This window comes from Pseudopipra pipra, chromosome 1, assembly GCF_036250125.1.
Source record: "Pseudopipra pipra isolate bDixPip1 chromosome 1, bDixPip1.hap1, whole genome shotgun sequence".
Taxonomy (NCBI): domain Eukaryota; kingdom Metazoa; phylum Chordata; class Aves; order Passeriformes; family Pipridae; genus Pseudopipra; species Pseudopipra pipra.
The window spans coordinates 46559706-46583777 of record NC_087549.1 but is presented as its reverse complement, the minus strand read 5'-3'; the positions used below and the strand labels follow the sequence as shown (position 1 = coordinate 46583777).

The following is a 24072-nucleotide window of genomic DNA, read 5'->3' as shown; positions in this document are numbered from 1 at the left end:
CCTTTCCAGCCCCAGAGCTCTTCCCACCAGAAACCCAAGGTGTACATCTGTAAAACCACTGACATACTGAACTGCCTTCATTTCATAAAACCAAGTGGAGAATGGTAAGAGAAAATTAGAAAAAATCTATAGAAAACTGAAAAATCTTCCCATTTCAGAATCAGATCTCAAGAAGGGGAAACTAGACATTCTGCTAGATTAGTCAGAATTTTTCTTGAAAAATTGTGTCATGGGAAGCTTAGCACAGTTGAGTGGAAGTACCCATCATCTTACAAGATTGAAATGTATTTTATTACTGACATTATTTTGGAGATATATTTCACCATAGTGAAAAAATAGTTTTCTGAACAGAACATTGCTACCCCAGTTCAGTTTAATTCTGGAATGTACACCAACAGTCTGCTGCTAGTAAGTCTAATTCCAGATTTTGGAGAGTGACATTCTAAATGTTATGATTAAAAAAAAAATCTAAATATACTCTGAACATTTACTGTCAAGGCATCAACAGAAGTATATTCCACACTCTAGAATACTGCTTGTTGCATAAAGCTGTGAAACATGAGGTTCTACATTCTTTCAAAGTAAGCTTTTTGTCTCCTCTAAGTTAAATGTGCTCATGAAAGGAGGTTGCAGCAAGGTACGGTTTGGGCTCTTCTCCCAAGTAATAATGATAGGGCAAGAAAAAATGGCCTCAAATTGTGCCAGGAGAGACTTAGATTGGGTATTACAAAAAATTTTCTCCTCCAAAAGGGTTGTCAAGCATTGGAAAAGGCTGCCCAGGGAGCAGTGGAGTCACCATCCCTGAAGGTGTTTAAAAGATGTGTAACTGTGGCAGCTGGAGACATGGTTTACTGGTGGACTTCGCACTGCCGGGTTAATGCCCTTAGAGGTCTTTCCCAACCTACACAATTTTACATTCTTATGTTTCTGTCCAACTCTTTTTTTTTAATCCTACAGAGCCCCTGGAGACTGAGTTTGCAGTTGTCCATGTCATAAGAAGCACTTCCTCTTATCATTTTCAAAGGTGTTGCCTTTAATTTTCATCATGTCAGTATCCTTACAAAAATTACACTGTTATGTGCTGCTGGTTTATACATATACATCTGAAACAACCCCAAACATACTAGATTTGTTCTTGACCACTTGTTACCTACTTACCTTTTACCTGAGCTATCTTTTTGATATGGGAGAGACAAGCTTGAGCATAGTAATTCCGAGCTGAAAAAACTCCAATCAGTGTTACAGTGTTTTGTTAGGTGTTCCATACCACTGCTTTTGGAATATTTTGGTGGTACTGTGACTTCTGACACCCACTGAATGGAAGTTTTACTGTGCTATCCACTGAACTGCTCCTGACAGCTGATTAGCCATGTATGAGTAAACTGGAATTATCCCACCCAGTACTCTGATTGTAAACATCAGTAACTTCTGAAGATCTGCAATGTATGCTCCATTGCATTTCTACAGTTTTAAGTCCTGCACAATCTCCTTTCCAGTGCTTTGCAGTCCACCTTACTGCATGCTTTATTTTCATGGTAGTAGCTTCTCAGACAACTTCAGGCTTTATGAACATAAAGATCAGTTTCATCAGACTGTGCTACGATTTTGTACTATAATTTTAGCAGATTGAGGGTCAGCTTTTATTATCCTTTTTGTTTGTTTGTTTGTTTTTGTTTGGGTTTTTTTGTTGTTGTTGTTGTTAATGAACATGTCATTTAGCATAGTACTTAATTTTTTTTTTAAACTTACTATTTTATTCAGGTATCTATTTGCTTGAGAAGGTTTTTTGGGGTTCATTTTACAGGATTTCTTCCTTATGCTTCTGCAACTGCTGCCCACGTAGGGAAAACCCGCTACTTTCTTTTTGAACTTCTTCAGGGCTTCTGGCAGAATTCCACCTAGACTTGCTGAAGTAACATTTTCTCTTAATTTTGTAAATTTAAGTATTCTCTCCTTTTTTGAATCTAAAATCTGATCTTTTTTAAAAAATCACATTGAAGTGTTTCAGCATCCTCTGTGGTGAGAACTGTAGAAGCACAATGATATTTTTGCATTTAAGTCCTTGCTCCCCTTTAATCAGGTGCATTTTCTCAAAAAAAATCAATTACTTTAAACATTTTGAAGTAATTTAGGTATGAAAATGGAAGTGGGACTATTTGCAAAAAGATACATTTATCCTGCTCTATAAAGTAAATGCTTACTTATGTTACAACATTGTGAAGTCAATTTCAATTGAAACAGTGAGCCAGCCCTTTTGTGAGTTATTCACAGAGCAGAAAAGGAAATTAAACTATATGAAAAGAGCAAAATACAATGGCAAAAATCACGGCCCTACAATAACTAAAAGTCACTGAATGCATTAACCCCTCCTCTTTATTCTTTGAACATCTGTGTCATTTCTGTTCACATACTTGATTTGCTGTGCCAGTCCCCTCCTTATTTTCTACATTCTACATGTAAAGTGCCAATTCCAATACCGTTTTTACTAGTTCACTATTGGGTGGATTTTATTTCATAAGGAAGACTTACTAAAATGAACCTTGTATCTTGCCATTTCATGCTGGTCCTCTTGTGCGTTCCTGCTTCTTTCATTTAGGGAAAACTGGTTCCTTTTTAATATATCATTTTAGTAGAAATACTTTTGCGTGGAGCTATCTCCTCTCAAGTTGTTCTTCTGGCATAGTATCAGAGGAATAAGGTAATTTTTGTCACCACCAATTAAAAAGTTTTACGAAACAGGACCGTTATAAAACAATTAAACCTTGCAAATGCAGTAGTCTCTAGGAGGGAAACCCTGGAGGAAATTCTGCTTATTAAAATTGCAATTTTACTTTCCATTAAAAAGGAGAATAAGACAACAGAAGATGGGTTGGCAAGACAAATTATTTCTTAATGTCAGTTGAGCTTATTTCAAATGAGATAACATATCTACACCAGGTTGGGTTCAACATATTTTTGTCTCCTCAACTCATTTATCTAATTCAGTCATCTTGATTATAGCCTCATGGACCTTCATTTTCACAGGAAGAATTTCTTAACAAACAACCTACACAACATGCTGATTACTGAACAGTTAATTCTAATTAACTTGGCTATGGCAAGAGAATTTTGATAAAGTCCTAGACTGCAAATACAGTTTGGTTATTCTAGCCAAACTTCTATAAAATCAAAACCCACAGCAGAGTCTCCAGACAAGACATCAAAGTGATAGGGATCTAATTTAAAGAAACAAATGAGAAAATTAAAATCACAAATAATTTATTCTTCCGTTAGAATTCATGGAGTACAGTTTTAAATAGCAATGAAGTACACAGTGGTAGAAAATTGGCACAGAACCTACAAGCTTTTCATTCATAATGTTCCTCATCCCGTATCTGTTCAAATCTTGATGTGTATTTTCTACTGACTTTAAGAAAACTGTTTTCCCTTTAAAAAGGATGAACAAATTGAAAATCTTGTCTTTCATGTATAATGTCATACATATTAGGAACACCAGTTGACTTTTCTTTTTTCGCCGAACATTGATTGCCAACTGAAAAAACCCAAAATATTATTTTACTCCTGGACTAATTTTAACTTTTATCCTTTATAAATGTTGCCAGGAATTCCTGAATGCAGATATTTCTGCAGAACAGAATATCCTTTTACTTATCTGATACACAGTTGCAGGACAGTCTCAAAACCAATTTTTTGTGTACTATGCTATTGATCAAGGTGCTGCCTCTATCTCACATGCAACACTAGAAGCATTAATGCAACTCAAAACAAAATTTGGCATTTACCTCACCAACAGGTTTTATATTTGATGTTATAAAACATCCCCTTGGTCTCATGTTAACCAATAAGAAAAACAGACACACACAAAAAATGCCCCCTTTTTAAAATTATTAACTCCCAGTTAGAAAAGTTGTCCTGGTTCCGGCCAGGACAGGGTTAATTGTTGCAGTAGCCAGGAGGGGCATGGTTGGGACCTGGAGGTTATTCTGCACCACCTCAGGTCATTTAGCCTGGGGTGGTTCACTAATTGCTGGGCTCCACGGGGTGAGCAACTGTGTGTGACTCATTTGCCTCTTTTTTGTACCCTCTGTCATTAGTATTGTTGCTGTTACTGTTTGTTTTCTGTTTTCTTATCTCATTGCTGTTTACAGTAAACTGTTCTAATGTCAACATGTGATCTTTACCTTTTGTGCCTCTAATTCTCCTCTCCAGCCACCCCAGCAGAGGTGGAGGGGGAAGCAGGCGTGTGGTTTGGAGTGTGTCAGTGGGAACATAAAATTGGGGAATACCATTCCTAAACCACAACAAAAGTTTAGATAGTTTTTACAAAGTCCTCTAGGCTATTTTGATACATAAAAATTATTCAACTAAAGGTTAAAATACACTTATACAATACAGTCCTGTTCTCCATATTCTTTTTCAAGTTCTTTGCATATTCAAGCCAAGTAAAATTAACACTTGTCATTTTCTTTGTTATTGCAATTAATAAGAGGGATTACAGCTTGCTTATGCAAAGCTCTGACAAAACACTTGAGAAATAAAACCCAAACGTTTGTTACCCAAAAAACGTTGCAGAAAATTGTCAAACTGTTAGAAACAATTTTTACAAAACCGCTTCACTCAGAAAAATTGGAAAGCTTAAAAAATTAATCTTTGCACAAGACTATATTACACTGTCTTTAATTGTGTTCCCATTTAGATAACTGGGATTCTCTACCTTTGTACGTGAACCTGTCAGTGATGTAGGATGCTCTCATCTTTTTTCACTCTTATCTTGATCGTACACCATTTCAAGACTAATACAATCACCACTTACCATGTCCTACCCATTTTAACAGTAGATTTGTTATCCTGCCCAGCGAGTAGTGTACTGTCTTGCATATTCACCCCATGAAAAACATTATATACAAAATATTGCTGCTGTAAAAAGTGTGCATTTCCCCTTTCCCCCCTACAAAAAAAATCCATGGAAAAAAATATTAAATTCCCATAACCTTCATAAACATACAAAGCTGGTTCACACCTTTCAGTCAGTAACAGTCTATTTGACATACAGTCCTCAACTCACTGCAAATTGTTATGTCACAGATTTTCTGTCCAATATTGCCATCTAGAGTAGAGATGTGAAATCAGTTTCTGAGAATCTACAGTCTTTAATAATTAACCCATAAAGACTGTATACCGTAACACAGCCACAAGATTTTTCCAAAAGCTAGGTGGAATGGGAGGTTCTCATCTTGGGAAGATGTCCACAGTGCTGAGGAGACAATATGGCTGCTAACAAATATTGCCTACCGGAATGTGAGTACTTTTTCACTGTTGATAATTTCCATATTGACCCTAAAAAAAAATTCAAAATACATAATTAGACCACAAGGCACATTTTCCTGTATTAAAAGCTGAAATCAGAAGACCATCCAAATAAACTGTGATGTTAAAAGGTGGAAACAAATAACAATAAATGATAAACTGATATAAGTAACTGGTATAGTTTCATCTCACTAAAAATCCTTTGTGCTTTGATGTAAAAGTAAAACAAATGACACGGATTTAAATCCAGGAACCTGGATCAAAAGAGTATACCTTTACATTCAAAAGACTGCTGTGAAATTTGCAGAACATCAGCAAAAAATAAAAGATGGGGATTACTTCCCACCTGAACTTTGAAAATTATTTCAAAAGGACAAGGTCACCTAAATTCAAAGTAATTTAGGAAACTAACCACGACACAGAGATACCTAAAAATATCCACCTATCAAGCATTACAGAATTGTACATGTATCTCAAAAACCAAGGCACATCCCAGTGAACATGAAGAACTAGTCCACATATCCTATGGGAAGCAATTATTCCACAGATCCAATACACAGAGTTATTACCCTTATTGATATTCTCCTTCTTTTGAAAGAATGTCATGTACTGCAGAGGTGGGCAGAGGTGAAAGCATCAATGCTACAAGCTTACCATGATCCTTCACCACAGGGTTCAAGGCTTGCAGAAGAAAGCACTGTGCTAGGAAGTGAACATGTCCCGAACTGCAGTCCTGACACCATTCTGTGTTAAGTACCATCATGATAAGGTGGTATTTTAAATTTCAGTTTTATGTTGCAATGTTAGTTTTGTTAAACTGTAATATAACAATCAGTCATGAAGAAGAGTTTCACAACAGCTGCTAGATGAGAATTTAAGCAGCGCAATTCCTATGGGAATGGCTAGTATGAAAGAGAGGTCTTCTATAATTGAGTTTCCCAGTGGAACTTAAGACTGCACAAACTAGAGGAGCAGAGCCTATCTACAGAGAAGGTTATCCACTCCTACTGCAAGAAAAACTGAAAGAAACTCAGCAAATTGCGATTAAGTTTCCTTGACCCTATATTTGCCAAAACCAAAGAATTTTGCTGTAGCTTATTGTCTGCAGAGAAAGTTACCAGTTCCGTGCATAAACATTTTGTTCATCTGATAAATAATTAGAAGTAACTGCATCTCTAAACTACGACACTGAAAGACTTTGTTCCCTCTTCCTTGTCTTTTTTACTTTCTGTAGAAAGCAAGCCAACTGTTCTCCTTTAAAAATGTGGGCAACTGTGACTATTCTCACTTCCAAGGGAAAGTTTTTCTTGAAAGTTCAACTGATCTTTTACTGACATATCAGGGTTTTATTTAAATGCTAGAACCTCAACTTGATCATTTAGTTGATCTTCATTTTATTTATGCCAAGGAAAATAACAGTGTATGTTTTAATGACATTTCTGAACGATTCATACTGCAAAGATTAGGTTTTTTAGTACCTTCTACAGGAATAAAACTTCTGCTTCATCCTGTAATTCTAAGACAGATTTTTTTACAGGAGTCCCTCACTACAACTCCAGCCTGAAGTTATGGTGGGTTGTTGTGTTTTAAACTTATCTTAGCAGTGGTAGGAAGGAAGCAGTTGATTTTTGGGACACTGCTTTCCCATGTTCAGTGCCCCCTGATACTGCTCAGAGAAAATCTATGCACAAAGAGGTTTCATGTCTTCCCGTCCAGCTCTACAGCTAAAAGACCTCAGTTGCGTACCTGAGATGCTTTTGCAACTGGAGAGGAAGATTAGGATTAGGATTTGTGCTTGTGGAAAATCAATTCAACTATTTCTACTGCAAAGCAGTGATGAAAAATGATCCACCATTAGATTTAGGAACCTTATCTTTCATTTTATTTATTCATCATGAGGTTATGAAACCTTATACTTAATTTTTAAAGTCAAAAAAGATTGTCTGGAGGGCCTCACTTTGCCAAATTGCATTAAAACTTAGCAAACTCGGGAGAGAATGACTAGTCACAACTCCAGACAAATGATTCTGGGTAAATCACCAAGAAATAAAACCCGGGAGAACTGTATATACATACCTGAGAGATCATGTCCTCAAATTCATTACTTTAAATGTCCATAAGAATCTTAAGATTATTAAATGAGTGTGTAAGAACCACAATTTTCTCATCAAACGAAAGAATACCTGGTCATATCCATAAGGCCTCTGCTGGGGTGGCTGGGGTGGCCCAGGCTGTGTGGGTCTGTATCCCCCATACTGCTGGCCTTGTCCTTGTGGATAATTGGGATACTGAGGTCCTGGACCACTCTGGGAGGGGCCTGGAGATCATGCAAATGGAAAAAAAAATTAAAAAAAAAAATTAAAAAAAGACTATTTAAGGTGTTGGAAAGAAGAGAACAGTAAAAGCACTGAATTTTACAGCTGAGCAGGGTTAAGAAATATCACTACTGTGTAGTTAGGTCTTTTGAGTGTCCCTCCTTTCTCCCTGGAAAGCACCTTTGCTGACAGGGCCTGTGCTCCACCCACAGAAACATCTACCTTTATTTATATATTCATTATGTAATACCAATGCATTCAAGTTCCACAGGCAAGGTCATAGGACAGAGAAGAACAAGGCAAGAAATGATGAATGATAAACATGAACCCTTTCCAGGATTTAGGGAAGCAGTCTCTTCCTGCTGTGTGCTGCTCCAGTTACAGAAGTTTATAATGCCAGGAGCAGCCAGATGATCAGTATTTGGACCTTTTGAAGAGACCAGCAGCACCTCACTGCCAGAGAGTGAGTTCTCACACCACAGCAGGCAATCATAAATGGGACGTCAGGCAAGCAAGTTCTGTGCATACAATGTGGGATGTGACAACCAGTAAAAACTATTGTGGGATGGAAAAAAAGCACCATCTACTCCATACTCCTCTGGTAATATTAGCTTTCCAGAAAAAGGCTAGGAAAAAATCCAAAACTTTGACTCCAGTCTTTTTTGGTTGTAAAAAGAAGTTGTTTTTTTTGTCAGTACAAACTCTTTCTGTTACTATTCACAGGGACTCAGCCTGTCTAGCACTGGAAGCTGCCATAAGACAGTGTAGCCCCCAAAACTGGGAGAGATGGTGTACTGTGTATTTCAGTGGCACTCCATATGAATCCTTTGCAGTGGATCTGTTAGATTTTTCAACACCATCCCTGAAAACTGTCTCTCCATTTTTAAGAGCTGAAGATGTGCAGCTTTTCAGAAGTGCTTTCTTTTAAACAAACCAACACTTTTTTTCCATCCCCTCAGAAGAAACAGATGTGTTGATATGGTGCTCTAGAGGGCTAGTTTTAGGTACAGGCACTGGACATTTAGATGACATCAGCTGGTAACTCTTTCAGTAGTATCTAAGATAGTCAAAAAGTTGACTTGGAGAAAAAAAGCTCCATAAGCTATTACCATTCTCCTCAGGCCTCAAATCCCCTTGAACTATGCAGTTTCAGCTTTCTACAGTGAAACAAAACCTTAAAGATTGATAATAATGACTGAGATATTGATTTTTTTTTTGCAAATTAGAAAGCAATTAAATATTAAATTGAGCAAGAATACGACATCCGAAAAACTGCTGTGTTCATCTGACAAATGAACATGAGTTTATTTATTCATGGTAACCCTTTATAACTGAATTCTAAATATTCACTGACAGATTTTATAAAATAAAAATGGAACTTCAATAACTATTTCTGCTAAAACCCAGAAATTTAAAAGTATGCTATTTTTTTTTAAGAATTACATTGGGTAAGTCCCTCCATCAGTTTTCTTTATCCCTTTTCTTCTAGTATTTCTTAACCTAAATTTTCTGAATAGGTCAGATTTTATTTCTTTAATTCCATATTCAGAGCAGTGAGTTACATGGACCTCCACTCTGGTCTTCATTCTATTCCTATGTTATGTTTAGAAGAAGAGAAGCACCTGAGTATTATTTTAGAACTATCAATTCAACCATAACCTCCAAAAGGAAAACACTTCCTAAGTCTCAGTGGATCCTCTTAAAACGTAACTCTGTCTCAACATAACTAGACTTAATGTGAACCTGGCATTTATCTACATGGCAAACAAATCATCCCTGCACTTCCTCACATACCTACAATGCCGATAGTTTTAGCAGTTAAACCTACAGAAAAGCTAAAAGTTAAAATATATATAGAATGTACGGAATTTCAGAGAAAATTGTGACAAATATTTACAACTTTACAATGTGCAAGCATGTAAAACTTAAAAGAGCAGTATTTTCAGTATACTCTTCTGACCTCAAGTTTTCAGAAGTAATGCACAAACATTACATACTACCACTTTCAATTTCCTGTTTGGGAGGTTTTCCTTGAATCCAGGGACTACACTATCTTACTCGTGGCAGAGGATTTCTCGCTCCTGCCATGTATCAGAAGGTGTGCACTACTAGTGAAATTTGTAAGACCAACTCTTGTGAAAGTTGCATTTCTGTACTGATCAGTAAAAGAATTTTCAAAGAATGATTCATGTACGTTGGACAAAGTTTTAAACTAGTTTTTAAATAATTTTGTTCTAATTGGCAAATTCACAGGTGAAAAGGTATAAATGGCTCTTTGTCATCTTTCTGACTGTGTTCACCTACAGAGGACAGAAAAAAGCAGAGTCTTTCTGGATCCTTCTAAATTAAAGACACCCATTATAATGCTACTTAGTCACCTTCAGTTTTCTGTGCTACTGCACTCTCCTAGACTGCCAAGAGACCTAATTCCCAAAAGAATCTGTCTTCTAAGCTTTCTTGTTTTGGCCCAGTGAAAGGGCAGGCATACAGCTGTTCTGCACAGGGCTGGCCTCTGGACCCAGTAAAACAGGGATAGAATAATATACAACAAGGGTCTCTCAGTCGTTTCTGTGACTGCTGTCTGTGTCTTTAGGTTCTTACCATAACCCTGCTGTTGTCCTGGATAGCCTTGTTGGCCAGGATATTGCTGCTGTTGTGGTGGGTAACCCTGCTGTTGGGGTGGTCCTTGATATGCATCTTGCTGCTGACCATATTGAGAGTTTCCTGTAAGATGATTGCAAGAAAGCAAAAACTTATAAAGATACCTATTTTTTTTTCCTTCTAAGATGCACAGCCAACAACACAAGAACAAAATGAAAATGCAATATTGATTTCAAAAACTGAACAAAACAAAGAAAACTCAAACCAAACAGAAGGAACTCGGCCAAACAAACTGCAGTTAAAGCCAATTTTGCAAAGTTGAACTGCAGCACTTTCAGCATCTCTGCCAAACGAGCATTACATTTACTGGAACATCACAGTCATAAGATCATGACTACGCTAAATAAAATAAAACAAAAAAAAAGACAAAATTAAAGACAGCTACAAGAGCACAGACTAGCTACACAAGATCAGCAAGCTGTTTCCTAACAGCACTATAATTATACAAAATATATACACACACAAAAAGATATACAACTGAACCAACAAATTTATGTTTAAATAAAAATTTCCATTGAGGTAAAAAAAAAAATCTCTAGAGTGTTTTAGTCATTTTACTGTTGTTAGAAATGGCAAATTGTGGTTATATATTTTTAGGTGTTTGCAAGAAATTATTCTGAAGGCTTCAAGTTCCCTGCAATTTTCAAGACAGCCAGCAACTAGTATTCTACAAGAGCTTTGCATGGGTATAAGTTGTGTTGTGTGAGAATTTTTGTTCCCGTTGCGGGTGGGGGAGGAAAGGGAATGTATGTGCGTATGTGTGTGAAGGTATATAGATACCTCCTTCGTAGTAATGTTGTGAGGAATCCTCATAAGGCCTATCGTAGCCTTGTTCAGGATACGACGGTTGCTGATAACCGTAATCATTATGACCTACATCAATTCGACAAGAGACAGGAAGAAACGTTAATGGTCTCTGAGTGAAAACCCTAAAAATATTTCATTTCTCAGAAAAATGAAAAAAAAAAAAAAAAATTTCAACTGGATATACATGAAGAAGAATTTTCAATTGCACTAGCCAAAGACTTATTAATATGATTTTCTTTCATATGAATTAACATGTGACAGGGGGAAAAAAAAAAGCTTAATGCAGTAGTTCTAGCAACATCACAGCAAGGGATGGTCTTAACCTTCTGATAATCCTTGTTGGGGGAGTAGGGGGGGAAGTACTTTATCTTTCACTCAGAAAAAAATGAAAGCATTTAGGCCTTTCACATGTAAATAACCTGAATTAAATTAGAATGAACAAAGAAAGCAATTATCATACTTTGTCTAACACCTGTTCTGCTGATCTCCAATTCAAAAGCATATGCTAAAAGCAGTGTGAAATATAACAAATAAAGCTCAATAAAGTTATGAACCACAGTCTACATTAAATTCAGCTTTTAAGTGACAGAAAAATAACATTTTCAAGGTTTTCCCTACAAACAGAATTCCTACTTTAAGTCTTAAGAAAACTTTTCCTCTTATATTCCGGTCTTGAGTAGATTCATTACAAACAATCCTTCCTATTCAGAGACTACAGGCATCTCTGATTAAGAAAGCAATATATGCAGTAAGCACCCCACCTGTTGTTGGTTTTCATACAAACATACTTTGTCTTACAAATGATCGAAATATATCTTATTGATAATTGGGTCAAGAAAACAAGCCAAAACTTTGTTTACATTTGAAATTTAATAATAGGAATTTGGAATAAAATTTTGAAATAAGGAAAGGAGAAAACAGTTCTAAAACTCAGTTGGCCTTTGTTATTAGTTCTGCAATTGTACCATACGTCACCGACTGAATCTTATACGAATACTTAACCATTAAAACAATTCTTAAAACATATTGTCTTTGCATACTATATAAGAGTGATAATGAGGTGATGCCAGAGATTACTTTTTGGAAGGAACAGGTCTTAAAAGCAATCTGTGTTGTCACAGAGCTGTTGATGGGCAACACCAAACTGCCCTTACTAGAGTAAATTGCCGTAACCATTTAGTGTTCATGTGTGTAACATAAATGTTCCAAAATGAAAGCCTTAATGAATTAATGCAACTTGTAAAATAACTCTGCACATACATCTCCAAAAATTAACACGTGTAAGCTTAGATAGATGTGTCTTGATGTATCTTAAAATCAATTTAATGGATATTAAATTCAAACAACTAACTTGTATCCCTCTATTTGCAATGAGTAGTTGCTTTGGTAATGTCACAGCTTTACTTTGTATATATTTTTAAAACATTAACATATACCACACTCCCTGAACTTAGTAAGATACCATTAAGTTGCACACACGGTTATCACAGTAGTCATGAGTCAGCATCTTTGTTCTCCCAGTCTCTGCTCAGCCTGAAAACAAGTTAATTTCAACTTTTCTAACTTATAACACAATCCAATAACCTTCAGCACTCTGTATTCCAAGAGGTAGGAAGACAGATTTATGAAATTCAAAGTTTCAGTCTTGTCTTGAAAGCACTGAGGGGACACAATCTCTTCAGGGCAGGGACCATTTCATTCCTATATACAAATGAAACTAAAGGCCCACACCATAGCAGCAATAACACATTTGTACGACTTACATGAAAACTAAACACTAAGTGAAAAAAATATAATATTTACAGAAAAGCCACATATTTTTAGCAAGTTTTTTCAGTTCGATAAAATTTTTAATAAAAGGATATCGCCCCCTCTCTTATTGATAATAAAGTAATGACTGTTTTCATTCATCTCAATCATACTAGATATGCTAAGGAACTCTCCATACTTTTAGATAAACCAATTATTCCAATTCATTTTTAAATACTAAAACTGTTGTTAAGAGTTTCAAATGGGAGTAATACCAATTACATGCTTAAAGTTGCAAATTTAACTAGTCACAGTAAGTCACAGTAATTTAAACTGTAGTAACAATTCTGAATTTGGAAGGTTTTGTAAATGTGAGGTATGATATCCAATTACTATTCTTGCCTCATCCTCTAATTTTGGGCATATGACTACATTAGTATTGGGCAGGTATAGAAAATGGGAAAGTTAACATTTATGAGAGATTACCATCAGGGTAATATTGCTGGTTCATGCCTTCTGGAGGACCTTGTCCACCATGACTGTATTGGTCCCCATAATAGTCTTCCTGGCCTGAGTACTGCTGTGGTGGGCCTGAAAAACCACAACCAGTCAATACGTAAATAACTTGTTTTCTCTGTTATAAAGCTGCTAATTTCTGATTTTAGTATGAGAAATATTTCTCAAATGTATTCCCCACCCATATTGTTGCATTACAGAAAACATATGTAATCCGGTTTAATTAAAAAAAGAAACAAATGTATCCATCCATATATACACACACAGTTGTTTGGCTGGACTAGACTGAGAACATACATATCAAACCAGGTTTGAGCTCATTTTAGGAATGCATGTAGCATATTAAGGTGTTAAAAATAAAATTGTTCCTTGGCAAAAAGGACTGGAAAGAAAAAAAAAAAAAGGGAAGCAATACTGTGGAACATTGTCCCTTTTTTTTGTAATTGAGTGAATTCAGAACCAAGCAGGTACTCTGTTCCTTTTCTGTACCTATCATTTAAATATCAAAACAGAATTCTGCATCAGCATGTCTGAGACGCATAATTTCAGAATGCATAATCTCAGAGAGAACCAAAAAAAAAAAAAAGGAGAATATTTGTCTTCGTGTTTTATGGTGATACCAGTAGTCTCTTGTTGCAAGAACCACCCTTAAAAAGTAATAAAAAGAGTGTGTAAACAAAGTCTGTGACACCAAGTGATTTGATCAAAATTTGGTGTAGGCAAGTGATGTACAATAGTTTTAAAAATGGTTATTTAAAATCGATGTAAGTGTACCAAAGTGAATTTCTACCTTGCTGTGGTGGCCTGTATGGAGGGATCTGTCTCTGACCCATCATGTGATTTCCTTGGTTAACTTGGCCCATCATTCCCATCGGCGGCTGCTGCCCCTGGTAGTGCTGGCCACCTGCCTGTGGCATGTTGTACTGCTGGGAGGGAGGCTGCTGGTGCATCATTGGACCTGCAAAAGGACAAGCAGCAAAAACGTCAAACATGCAAAAATTATTTTAGGTTAAATCTTTCCAAAAGAACATGGAAAACCCAACCTTTAAATATGGACCAAACAAGGCTCTGTATTTCTAGTGCTCTATTAGGGATTTGTTGTTTCTGGACCTATGCACATGCAGGTGATCACTTCAGTAACCAAACTACAAAACAGAAGTCAGCCTAAATAAGGTTGCTTTTTAGATGATTTTTCTTTAAAATCACAGACATTAGTTTACACATGCACAAAGATATTGAAACACTTTTACCATTTTTGGTTGGTTTGTTTCAAAAAGCATCTTCAAAAAAAGTGCTGATGGTGAAACTCTGGTAAGTCATAAAAAAATTATTTAACATTTGTGAAATCCTCAGGGTATAGTTTTAATGCACACACAGTTGTTATAGTCCACCACCAAGCCACTGAGCTGTTATCACAAAATATGCAATTTTATTTAGCCTGTAAAGACAAACCACGTGTACCAGTCAGGCAATCTCGTGACAGGCATATGCAGAAAAACTAAACCCCAAAAATATTCTTTCATATCAAGCTGCACCAAGTTTCTGTGAGCCATGGAAAGAGACCAGGAGAGATCAAGTACTGTCCATATTTTATCAACTGAGAAAATCTGATTAAGGCTGTACTTGGAGAAATGCAAATTTCAGTAATGAAAACAGACAGTTAAAGAGCACCCTACTGACACCAAACGGCAATGAAAATGATGATTACGCCATTTCATTATATGAGATTGCAGGTTAGATTGATACAACATTTAACAAAGCACAGCTTCTGTGCTTCTTCTGTAGTACCACCTCAGAAAAGAGTTATTCCAGTATTAAAAATATGAGGAGGAAAGAGTTGTGACAAGGAGCTAAACTTTTTAAACAGTACATTAATTCAAACCGCTTAAGAGATACTACACATTTTATGAAGGTGAAATCCTAAGCTTTTTTTGCCTTTTTAAAAAATAATTTATTTTATAAACTCCAAAGACAGCAAGTAACTAGCCTCACTAAAACCCAAAACAAATTATGACACCAAACTAGCAGAGCCACTCCTAAGCGTCATCCCAGGAGAAAAAGGAAGATATCACCTACTTTTCTGTATGCTCGATTTTGCCATTCCATTCAGTATTTCTAAATAAGTAGGTGCTGGAGCACAAGAAGGAAGTCCTGTGTGAAACCACAGCACTGGAAAATTACCCAGATACAGTCAATAGTGAGAACGGATTTATAGTAAAGGAATACACAGTCAGATCCTGTCTATGTGGGGTTATGAAGGAAAGTTAAGACAAATAATTAATGTCTGAATTAATTTGTATGAATTTAGTTAAATCCCATTAAACCCCTATGTGGGATCTCTCAGTGAGAAGCGGCGTAAACTTCATTTTACTCTGAAGATAAATATTGGCCACACTTAACAAGACCCAGTTATGCTTCTGTCCTTCAGTATGGCAAGTTTCTGTTTTAACGGTCTCTATTTTAAAGTGTAAAAAAATTGCTTAAATTGAGATGTGATTATTTTCCACTTGGCAAAAATGTTTCATTTTTTGATATTCTAAATGAGTTCGTAATTTAGATCATTCCATTTCACTGCTCCTCTGTTTGGAGGTACTGAGAATCATTAGGCAGCCTTGAAAAAAAATAAAAACTTGTTGCCATAATATTCCTAGATCTCAAGAAAGCTTGTTAATTAACAATATTAATATTAGTCACAATACAATGTGATAAAATGTGTTGGGTCCCCATGGTGCAATGTAGAGGTTTTCTGTTTGCTTTTTAAATTAGAACTTCATTAACGCTTTGTAGAGCCACAATGAGAATTCAATACCCTGTATCAGGCTGTGTTGTGTTCATAACAGAAAGCCTGGCTTCCTTCCAGTTTGGTTCACATCTCCCTCTTATTAAGAAGACACCTAAAAGAAGCACCACGGTCTCTATGGTCTCATGGAACATAACCCTTTTATGCAGTAGTTTTGAGGGGTAAGGGAACTTTGAATTTGTATTTCCTTTAGAAAAATCAAGCCTACAAGAAAGCTACATATATTCATTGTGTAATACTTAATATGACATAAAATCTCAAAACCTAATTAAAAATGTAGACTACTAGCTCATGATCTAATTGGACCTGGACAAACTTGGTAAGTGGGCCCAAGAGAACACCAGGAATTTCAGTAAGTCCAAGTGCAAGGTGCTGCATCCTAGGTCAGGGCAGTCCTATACCTGAGCACAGACTGGGAAACTTACTGAAAGCAGTCCTGTGGAGAAGAACTTCAGGGTTCTCATGGGTGAAAAGCTGGACATGAGCTGGCATTAGGTGCTCTTAGCCCAGAAAGCCAACCATGCTCTGGGCTGCACCAAAAGAAGTGTGACCAGCAGGTCAAGGAGGTGATTCTGCCCCCTCTCCACTCTGGAGACCCCACCTGGAGCGCTGCATCCAGCTCTGAGGTCCCCAACACAGGAAAAACATGGACCTGTTACACCAAATCCAAGAGGGCCACCAAGATGATCAGAGAGATGGAGCATCTCTCCTACAAAGACAGGCTGAAGGAGCGTGGAGAAGAGAAGGCTTCAGGAAGACCCTATTGTGGCCTCCAGAACCTGAAAGGGGCTTATAAAAAACAGGGAAAGGGACTTTTCATACAGGCAGACAGTGAAAGGACAAGAAGTAATGGATTTAAATTGAAAGAGGGTAGGTTTAGACTAGACGTTAGAAAGAAATTCTTTACTGTGAGAGTGATGAAGCACTGGAACAGGTTTCCCAGAGAAGCTGTGGATGCCCCATCCCTGGAAGTGTTCAAGGCCAGGCTGGACGAGGTTTGAGCAAGCTGGGCTAGCTGCAGAAGTACATGGCAGGGGGTTGGAACTAGATGATCTTTCAGGTCCCTTCCAGCTCTCATCATTCTATGATTGTGTAATACTTTCTCATATTTGTAGCAATTGTTTCTACAACCCCCTTAAAACACAGCTGTTGAATCTCTAATCAGGTCACAAAAAGCTACACTTGGTGGAAAAGTCATGATCTCTTCCAGACTTGGAGATAAGATATCACATACAAAGTTCACAAAACTGTGCACTGCAAGAGAATGCTCGTTGCTTTCAAAAACTCTGCAAAGGAACTCTTTTTCTGTGAATTTCGAGAACTACTTATTTCAGAGAGGACAAAGTATCTGATTTGTACACAGCTAAAAACGAGTCCAAGAAAATATTGTGTAGGATTATCTCTGTAAAATATGCAAGTACACAAGTAGACTATTTATTGGATTTACAAGAAACTATTTAAACTTTGGTAGTACAAAAGTCCTGTAAATGTTCCTGTATGTTCAGAAGGCAGTTTTCACATGTCAGTATACTGGAAGTATTCCTGGGATAAAAGTCTGAAGATGCTAACTAGTAATACTGTAGGTCCTGTGAGGAGCGCAGGCAATTTTTGTAGTCATTAAACAGGCGTTTGAAAATTGCATGATGTAGATCCAAATCAGTCTTATGCAGTCAGTGAATGTATAAAGCAAGCCAGATAACAGAAGAAAACTGAACTGCTCTTTGTTCAATATAACTAGTCTACATTATCAAGAATACACCACATTTCTGTTTAGTAGGTGTAGACAACTTTGAAATGAGCAGTTGAGGGGAAAAAAAACCTCCCTGTGCTCCAAACAGTATCTCATAAGGAGGCCTCATGTACAGGGAAGAAAAGGTATGTGGATTTAAGCAAAAATGGGCTTCTACCTAATCTTCCCATAAGTGCAGCGACCCAGTGGCAGCCTCCTGACAAGAGAGCACTTCAGAAAAGTGACAACCTAGTCTTCACAAATATAAGATAAATAGAAAGAAACAGAAATGCAAACTAAAAGTAGGTCCCAGAGAAAGCTAACAAATCGCTAAGAAATGCATTGAGGATGAAAGAGCCGCAGAAAAGTTTAGTGGTTTAAAAATGTCTCTTAGCATTGTCCCTTCTGCTGAAACTCAGGTACTGGCAGTAAATGCTATGAGAGGACAAGATAACTGCTGACGTGGTTGAAACTTCTGAAGAAGCAGAGGAAGCACACACAAATGAACGGGTGACTCTGCTGTTCTGACTGGGAACAGGCAGGTATGACCAAAAAGCAGCAGTACAAGCTATTATTTCTTCAGTCTTCAAAATTATGTTGATCTTGTTGCTCAGAAGATCAATAGACAGATCAGTAGACACTCCTCCACACTTGCTTACTCCACAAAGTTCTCATCTCAAACTAAACTGTAATTTCGGGGATCATTTAAAAAAACAGTATATAAAATGTCATACAAAAAAATTCCTTAGTTACCAATGTTGTCTTTCATGTTTTACACCAGGAAAGAAAGATGAAAGAACAAGCTCTGTGGCAGCTGTTTATATCTTGTTTTTTCATGACAAAACTACAGTGTCTTCTACAGCTAGATATCCTACAAATCCAGCTATAGCATGACGGCATTTCAGAATGTGGTAGCAATTTTATTTCCCTTTAATAGGTTAGATGTCAAAAAAAATTGAGACTTCCCTGCTTTCTCCGTGACATCTTGACTACGCTAGAAGTCAAGGTATTGAAACGTAACAGTCTCTGCTTACATGGGAATGAACAGATGGCAAGACATTCACAAAAAGTACTGAACCTCAGAAATCACTTTATCCTGGTCTGTCATACCCTGAATACATTTATATTTCAGCTAACATTGGATGTTCCTATCTTTATGCTCCTTTTTTATGTGGACAACAAAAGCACAGGAATCTGCACCTGTCTCATCTCTGATGTTTCCATGATCTCCTCATATTTGCTTGTAAGTAAAAGAGCTCTCAAATTTTGATGGAATTTTTTTAAGTTTATATAAATGAAATTCACTAAAAACAATCTCAGCACCAGATTTGATAACTGGTCTCCTGGAAATTATCAAGTCAAGATAATATTCTCTTATAGAGCTCACCTGTCAAAAGTAACCTAGTTCCCCTCCCTTACCCCAAGCAACATATAATGCTCATTGAATACCGACTGGGAGTTTGGTAACTTCGCTTCAAGCACTTCTGGCAAGGGAACGGAACCCTAGCAGAGGAATCCAAGAAACACAGTCTCTGAGACGGCCAAGCTTAGCAGAAGGATCTGAGAAACAGTTTCTGAGATGGCCAAACTATAATTTCCTGGTCCTTATTTTAAAGTGTATTAATTCTACTGTTCAATATTATTATTATTATTTTCTGACTGTGAAAGATCTGGTCAACATAAGTAAGAGGAATTTTCACGTAAGTTTCAGGTTTCAATAAAACCATGCTTACACCTCCCCCCGGAAAAGTCAAAAACTGACAACTTGAAATTTTTTATTCAACCTAAGTAGCTTCCCATAAAAGAAAGAAAAGATACATCCATAAGAATGGAGTTTCTTCCACAGTCACCCAGTTCCTGCTGCTTCCTATATTTTCCAAAAAAGTAGCCAATATTCCTTGCAGATATCCCAGGCTGCTAAAATAGTTTTTTAATCAAGAGTCATCTACAGAATCTTCCAATTGAAACATTCTGCTTCCTAAATCAAAAATTACTAGAATTCCTCTTTTAGCTAGACTGACTATATAAAATCAATACCACGACAACTTTGCTTCTCATTTAAGGTATTCCTCTGGCTAGCATTTGATAAACTAGTGCAAATCAATAACGACTTCACAGTGGAGACAGAAAGTAAATCCAACAATGAGTTCTGTTACTACACAGTTTATTTCTTAATTAGCATTTTTTCATTTTTTTTCTTACTAACACCATCTGCCTCACAAGGTGTATATACAGCAAGATGTTTTGCTAGCAAACACACATAAAAAGTTATGCTAAAACCACCCAAGTGTTAGATCAAACCTTGCTGCGTGTTATGGTGTCTTTATCTATTATATAATACTATGCTTTTTTTCTTCCCTCTAAAAGTATTGGCTTCAATCAGCCCACATAGCAGATATCACTCACTGAAAAACTACTTCAGTATTTTGTTTCCTCCTAATTGTTCATGTGAGATGCCATGCCTAGCAAACACTGAAGACAGAATTATTAATTTACTTATCAGTTTTCTTATGGTACCCATAAGTAAAATGTCCAAATCTTCATAATGAATATACTTTCACAACACTCCTGTGAAATCAGATGGTATCATAATCTTACCATCAGATTCATTCCTCTAGAGATGAGGAACCCATGTAGGGGAAGATTAAGGTCAAAAACATCTACTAATTTTTAACAGCCAACTTGAGATGCTAAGACCTCATCTTGAGGGATATTTATAATTATATTTAGCTAGTGTTGTTATTAATTGACAGATGTAGTAGGATCTCTCATTCTCAGTATGGATCACGCCTTTAAGACAAAGAAACAATGCATGCTTTGGGGTTCACAAATGTCTCCTGACAACAATACTGAGATTCAGAAATTTTGTTCATTTCTGTTTCTGAATTGCAGCACATGCGACCAGTTAAGAAACCTTTGTGTCACAATCCATTTATTCCCTTTTTATTAAACTGCACTAAGTGCATTTCCCAGCTGCTCATTCTTGATTCTTCACTTAGATGAGAACCATGCAGTGTCAATGCTTGGCTGAGACCTCTGCCCAGCCAGACTGAAGCTCGGCTCCCTACCTAAATCTCTCACGGTCTCACAGATTTCTCTGTCGTTCTCTGCCCTGCTGTCTTGTCAAGAGAGTGAAGATACAAAAATACTACCTCTAATTTGTCACCAAATTTCAATATACATGTAAAAACTAAGAGTAGAAAACATAGAAAATATACTAAGCAGACCTGATTGGGAATAATCTTAGGTTAAAAACCTTAGCTACCAATACATAACAAACATGCGAATCTTCAGGCTTGGAGTTCCTCCCTTGGACTTCAACAGGTATCCGGAACAGTATTTTCATTTAACAGCAAATAGCACCTTGCTTGCATCACAGACAAGTTTCAAAGGTTTCACTCTAAAGCAAGGGGCACCCGCACTCCAACATTTATATACGAAGTGCTCTATTTACTAACGTTTTTGGGAGATAATGAAACATATTGAAGAATGCAATTTTTCATGCCACTGTCAGAAACGGCTCTCTATTTCTGTGAAGCCTCTGCAAAAAAGGAGAACCAGCCTTGTAGCAGACACTTGGAATAGAAAAAGTCTCAGCCTAAAGGGTCCAAATTCGGCAGAAAGAGGTACAAAACGTGAAAGCTTACCATGGCCGTAAGTACAGGCAATAGTACCAGTTGTTCTAACTAGAGATTTTGCTCTTGTTCTTGAACCTATAATTTGGTCATTTTTTCAGAACAGAAACCTTTTAAGTATCTTTCTGCCTAATTTCTAATGAGCAATTTTCAAGTTTGACATAGCACTGAAAACACAGCAGAGGAGTATTACAAGGAGGAGTAAAGAGCACTACTTTGAGACATAATAATCACTAGTCCTAAATTTTAAGCCAGTCGTACAAAATCATTTGCTGTAGAGCAACTTAGTAGATGGCTCCCTCACACATACTGCTACATAATTATTGTTAACTCTGCAACTAAGAAATCTGAACTGAGCAGGCACAGGACTTCTCTCAAGTATCTTACGTTTACAAAATTACTCCTTTGTGCACTGCCCAGAATACACAGATAACTTGTCAGCTCAGAGAGACAGTCAAAAATATTCCCACTTATGATGATTTCCTCTGCTCTGTACCTAATTTTTTTGTCCTCTGCTGCTATATTTTAAGAAAAATGCTATTAACAATGTGGATGATGGACTCAGACTTCCCACTTTCTCTACTGGTTAGAAAAGTGCAGAAACAGCTGTTTCATCAAGACACAGTTTTGGTCTCTCATTAAGTTAGTCTTTTATCTGTTTTGAACCTTCCTGTGATCTAATAATCAAACCGATCAGTATGACCTGTTCTGTTTGCACACCTTAGGAACAGATGGTATCTATGTATATAAAAAAATGGAGTTTTGGTCTTCAAAGAGAGTACACTGCAGTAAGAACTACCTATGCACTGGTGGATTATTTTTTCTAAAATGACCAAGGAGAGAAAGCCTTAGAAAAAAAACCACATTCTACAGCATCAGAAAAGAGATTAAAACCTCGATCCGAGTCATATTTTTCAGCTAATATATCCATAAGAATTCATACATATTGGGGTAAAAAACATATTTGCTGCAAACACGGCAGAAGCATTTTTTAAAAAAATTCTGCTGCAGGTGCTATGTCCAGATCCAATGTAGTAACAGACTTAAAAGGTAAGCTGAAAATACTGCTTGTTGACTTGTAAAGCATATTTCTAAGAATATGCAGTACATATACAACTTAATAATTTGCTGTGCTGTGACTCCAATGTAATATTTTAACTTCACAATTTCCTTGCACTTCAACAAGGACATCAACAAATCATCATCAGTTTATGCAATGGAAATATCTTAGATACAAAATTAGTTCTGGGTTTTACAATGTACGCAAGGCCATCTCATGAAAAGAGTAAGCAGTAGCAGATTTGTTCCTGGAACTGAATTCTACTTCTTCAAGATTAACAGACAGTCCATGCTAAAACAGCATGCAGCAGAAAACCAAGATTAACAAGGTATAAAAATCTGAGGGCTATCTGACTTTAATTTTTAAATTTACCTCTGAGACTTAAAAGTAGAGATATATTTTATCAACTTGAACAATAACAACACTTAGCTAGAAGTGTAAAGTCTGAAAAAGATAAACAGTAGTTCAAACTTATAACTGATGTAAGCAGATCCATTCCCAGATTCTCACACAATACCCGAAAACAGTTCAATGTCTGCAAATAAATAAAAAGTCACAGATATATGGGAGAAAAGAGAATCCTCTTTTGTACATAGGTACAAATTTAGAGAAGGAAATTTACAAGATTAGACCTTTTAAAAATGCCTGAGACGTTTTGTTTTTACAGAACTTAACACCTCTCTTACCTTGGTTTGGTTGCATATTCATGTTTGGTCTGGGACCGTAGTTGCCCATCGGCTGTCCCTGGCTCATAGTCATCTGATTCTGCACTGGCATACTCTGTGAGGATGGAACGGAGTGATTATAGCCACCCATTGACCCATGGCTACTTGAAGGCATGTTCATGGAACTGTTCGTCATATTGAGTTGGTTAGGTCCAGGTCCTTGCATAGGCATGTGGTTAGGTCCTTCAGAAGGAAAAACAGGGAAAAAGGATCTACGTTAAGCATCGTAAAGCAAACAAATACAGTCACACTGAATCACAAAACTAAATAAAAGTCATTAAATGCAATTACATTAAAAAAAATTAAAACACAGTTTGCATGATTTCTCCACTTGAAAAAAATAAACAACAAAGTTCAGCTCTACTATGCAATACATTTTCTTTTGTTGAGCAGCTGAAAGGTGTAAATTATAATATAGCTCATCTTCTATCTATATCACATACAAAATTAGTCTGTTTAGTACTCACACAACACCTCCTGAATTTCAACCAGAATTGCACAAGACCAGTATAAGAGCCAGCTTGCTATCTCCACCACAGTTGCAATTACTACAACAGCTGTAACATTTCTGTGTAGTCAAACACCTATATTAGACACTTTTCTGACAGTAACAGTTATTTATTATTATTATTATTATTTTTAAACTCAGGCAATATTAACATTGACATGGTACAACTACATAGAATCATAGAAACATTTTGGTTGGAAAAGACCACTAAGATCACCAAGTCCAACCACAAATTTAACACTGCCAAGTCCATCACTAAA

The 24072-nt window shown here is 36.7% G+C and overlaps 1 protein-coding gene across 3 annotated transcripts in view; it reads right to left on the bottom strand.

Annotated features, from left to right (window-relative positions):
- Positions 1-3241: 3241 nt before the first annotated feature.
- Positions 3242-24072, bottom strand: part of SS18 (SS18 subunit of BAF chromatin remodeling complex) — a 44750-nt gene continuing 23919 nt past the window's right edge. The window contains exons 5-11 of one of the 3 annotated variants that reach the window (XM_064654755.1): positions 23266-23487; positions 14146-14313; positions 13326-13430; positions 11064-11156; positions 10224-10346; positions 7491-7624; positions 3242-5337 (exon numbers count right to left, since the gene is read on the bottom strand). In XM_064654755.1, the coding sequence (XP_064510825.1) occupies positions 5311-5337; positions 7491-7624; positions 10224-10346; positions 11064-11156; positions 13326-13430; positions 14146-14313; positions 23266-23487 (872 nt within the window). In that variant the 3' untranslated portion in view covers positions 3242-5310. The remainder of the gene's footprint in view (positions 5338-7490; positions 7625-10223; positions 10347-11063; positions 11157-13325; positions 13431-14145; positions 14314-23265; positions 23488-24072) is intronic. The other 2 variants (XM_064654760.1, XM_064654770.1) reach the window with 2 other exon arrangements.